General features: G+C 42.5%; 1 protein-coding gene across 1 annotated transcript; it reads right to left on the reverse strand.

The window, feature by feature from the left end:
- Window positions 1–1,415: 1,415 nt before the first annotated feature.
- On the reverse strand, window positions 1,416–2,930 carry LOC131929434 (metacaspase-2-like). Its single transcript, XM_059285641.1, has 2 exons — window positions 2,869–2,930; window positions 1,416–2,499 (listed from the first exon to the last, which is right to left on the reverse strand). The coding sequence occupies exons 1-2, from the start codon at window positions 2,928–2,930 to the stop codon at window positions 1,416–1,418; spliced, it is 1,146 nt and encodes a 381-aa protein (XP_059141624.1).
- Between the last annotated feature and the right edge of the window lie 981 nt (window positions 2,931–3,911).

Here is a 3,911-nt window from a genome sequence, read left to right on the forward strand (position 1 = left end):
GTTTCTGTGTGTTTCTTTGTGCCTGTGTTTGTGTGTGTCTTTGTGCGTGTGTTTGTGTGTGTCTGTCTATGTGCGCGTGTTTGTGTGTGTCTATGTGCGTATGTTTGTTTGTGTGTCTGTGTGCTTCTGTGTCTGTCAGTGTGTTTCCACCACTAGACTTGTAAGACTACCATCAAGGATTAGATGACTTAGCTGTGCATATCAAACGACTACGGCCTTGTAGTTTGTTCTTGGTAGCATAAAGGCTATGGAAATAAATTAAAAAAAAAAAGCAGACTGAAATCTGAGTCGAGGGTCTATATGTCGCATAACCTGTTGCAAGATTGAATTGTGTTGGAGGAAATCCCGTCCACACTACAACTATCAGGAAGTTGTGCAAGTTAAATACACAATTCCATCCATCGGTCCGTTCTTCCGTCCGTTCATCCGTCTGTCAGTCAACCTATCCTACCACCTACCCATCTGACCATCCATCCCTGTGACTCTATAGTCTAAAGGGGGGGGGGGGGATTTGTCCACCATCTCCAAGACGCCGTTGCTTTTTTCCCTTTGAAGGTTTTGGCCATGCACCACTTATTCCCTCAGCGGTTTGACATTTTTTTCTAGATTCCCTGTTCATTACAGTCTTATTAAAAAACGTCGACATTTAAAATTGTAGGAACTAAATTTAAAACAAACCCTTTTTGCCCCACTGAAAGTTGCATTTCGTAGGGAAACGGCACGTAGCACATTCATATTGGTCCTATTGATTAGCCGTCCGAAAAATCCGAGTATCGGAAATCGCTGATAACGATACTTTAACTCCTAGAATGTAACCAGAGACTTCCTTTTTGTTGAAGTTTTTTTTTTTGTTATGAACAACTTTTTGTTGTTGTTGTAATGGCTATTCCTATGGCTGACTTTTTTTTAAAGTTATGGCTGTAGCTAGGACTGACTTGCTAGTTTTGTACTTATGGGTGTGGATAGGTCTGGCTAATTGACTAGTACCTTAATTAATATTTAATTCTCGCACATTTTTTGGAAATTAAAAAAAAAAGTAATTTCAGACACGTTGAAAGGCAAATTAAATTCACCAAATTTCAAATGATTGTGTCAAATTCGAGTTCCTCTCTCCATATAGCATTTAACAAACGACAAAGTGATTACCTGCCCCTTACACTTGATAGCAGCGCCTTTATTTAGACAAGTTTTGCAGGTACACGAGAGTTGTGGGCCCTTGATATGAGCCCAGCTCATTCATCTTTTGACAGCCGCTAGATGGCGCGTCACCCCGCCGGTTTCATTATTTCACGATTGGCGTGTCCGGGTGCGGGACAACGCCGCCCGGGGGAGGGAATTCGCAGCCCCGGGGCGTTTATCACTGGGGGTGCCGGCGTCTTGGGGAATGACATAATATGTTTGGTTGGCCCTGTCGGTTATAGCTGGTGATACGTTAATTTTGTTTGAGCCAAAGCGTTAAACTTTGGGGACGTTTTATCAACAAGGAAGGTAATATGTATTTCAAGTCGGAACACATGTTGGTGGTGTTGTGGATGGAAATTGTGGATGTAGTTGTGGATGGAGTTGTAGATGGATTTGTGGATGGAGTTGCGGATGGAGTTGTGGTTGGAGTTGTGGATGGAGTTGTGGATGGAGCTGTGGATGGAGCTGTGGATGAAGTTGTGGATGGAGCTGTGGATGGAGGTGTGGATGAAGTTGTGGATGGAGTTGTGGATGGAGCTGTGGATGGAGCTGTGGATGGAGCTGTGGATGAAGGTGTGGATGAAGTTGTGGATGGAGTTGTGGATGGAGCTGTGGATGAAGTTGTGGATGGAGCTGTGGATGGAGCTGTGGATAAAGTTGTGGATGGAGTTGTGGATGGAGCTGTGGATGAAGTTGTGGATGGAGTTGTGGATGGAGTTGTGGATGGAGCTGTGGATGTAGTTGTGGATGGAGCTGTGGATGGAGTTGTGGATGGAATTGTGGATGAAGTTGTGGATGGAGTTGTGGATGGAATTGTGGATGGAGTTGTGGATGTAGTTGTGGATGTAGTTGTGGATGTAGTTGTGGATGGATTTGTGGATGGATTTGTGGATGGAGTTGTGGATGGAGTTGTGGATGTAGTTGTGGATGTAGTTGTGAATGGATTTGTGGATGGAGTTGTGGATGTAGCTGTGGATGGAGTTGTGGATGGAGTTGTGGATGGAGTTGTGGATGGAGTTGTGGGTGCAGCTGTGGATGGAGTTGTGGATGTAGCTGTGGATGGAGTTGTGGATGTAGTTGTGGATGTAGTTGTGGATGGATTTGTGGATGGATTTGTGGATGGAGTTGTGGATGGAGTTGTGGATGTAGTTGTGGATGTAGTTGTGAATTGATTTGTGGATGGAGTTGTGGATGTAGCGGTGGATGGAGTTGTGGATGGAGTTGTGGATGGAGTTGTGGATGAAGTTGTGGGTGCAGCTGTGGATGGAGTTGTGGATGTAGCTGTGGATGGAGTTGTGGATGGATTTGTGGATGGAGCTGTGGATGCGAGATTAGGCTACAGTAAATTTATGACATTTTTACCCTCCCCCCCCCACAACACACATATTACGTCATATTTTGTCTTAGGTCGGCCCTCATATAATTTTACATATCTAATACACCCAACGTCCCCTCTCTCATATAATTTTACATATCTAATACACCCACCCTCCCCTCCCTCATATAATTTTACATATCTAATACACCCAACCTTCCCTCAACACCCACTTCGACAATCTGACGCCTGTAATTTTAAAGTAAATTTTGGGAATCACATCAACACACCGTCTTAGCTGCAAGACCTAGTTGCACCTTCATTTAAAAGTTGTAAAATTTCTAAGTTATAAAACTGTCACTTCAACAAACTTGTCAATATCCCTACTTATGCCAAGGTCATAGAAACAGAGCACCTCTACTTCACCTGCCATAAGGATCATCAGGTCTTAAACTACTTGACTTACATTACCTAGTTGTGCCGGCTCTACTATAAAGTGTGTACAGCTAAACAAGTAGAAGCTCATTTCATCATAGCTTCTCTGTTATTTAACTGTTATATTTGCCTGTTTTTATAATTAACTGTTTTTCTATTTTACTTTTTTTTCTATTTAACTTTTTTTTTTTTATTTGACTGTTTTTATATTTGACTGGGGTTTTTTCTTTTTTTTGCTTTTTTGATATTAGACTGTTTTTATAATTAATTATTTTTATATTTAACTGTTTTTTTGTTGTATTTAACTGTTTTCATATTGAACTGTTTTTAAATTTAACTGTTTTTATATTTGACTTTTAAAAAAAAAAACTGTTTTAATATTTAACTGTTTTTATATTTGACTGTTTTAATATTTAACTGTTTTTATATTTAACTGTTTTTACCAGAGTTGACTCTACCTTTCCCCGGCTATTCGTGTTTGTCGCAGTCAAAACGCTGCGTGTGATTTGATTACAAGATAATCACTTCATGTTAGATGACACGTGACTGCGTCACATGATCAAAAGGCCACGCCCATTATTTGCTCCGGTCACGTGGCAGCGTCACGTGACTCCACGATGTCGGAAATCCAGGCGCTAGAGAAGGGTATAAGTATTTCCGTAGGAGATCTGGTGATCAGCCGTACAGGGGGAGTAGTCACTGTATTTCAATATGACCTTGTGATCAGGCGCAGACTCACGCAGGTGCGTAGCGAGGGGGGTACATATGTCCGCGGGCGCCGACCCTAGGGGGGGGGGGGGCCAAAGTGGGTTTGAAAAAAAATTAAAAGCTCATTTTAGATGCAGTTTTGCATTATAAATATTTTAAAATATGTGGGGGGGGGGGGGGGGGGGGCGCCAAATTGAAACTTCGTCACCGGTGGGGGGGGGCGCCAAATTAAAAGTTTGTCGACGGGCGCCGGGAAGGGTCGCTACGCCTC

Source organism: Physella acuta, unplaced genomic scaffold (genome assembly GCF_028476545.2).
Source record: "Physella acuta isolate Inbredline_101_S28 unplaced genomic scaffold, ASM2847654v3 ptg000094l, whole genome shotgun sequence".
Classification (NCBI taxonomy): domain Eukaryota; kingdom Metazoa; phylum Mollusca; class Gastropoda; family Physidae; genus Physella; species Physella acuta.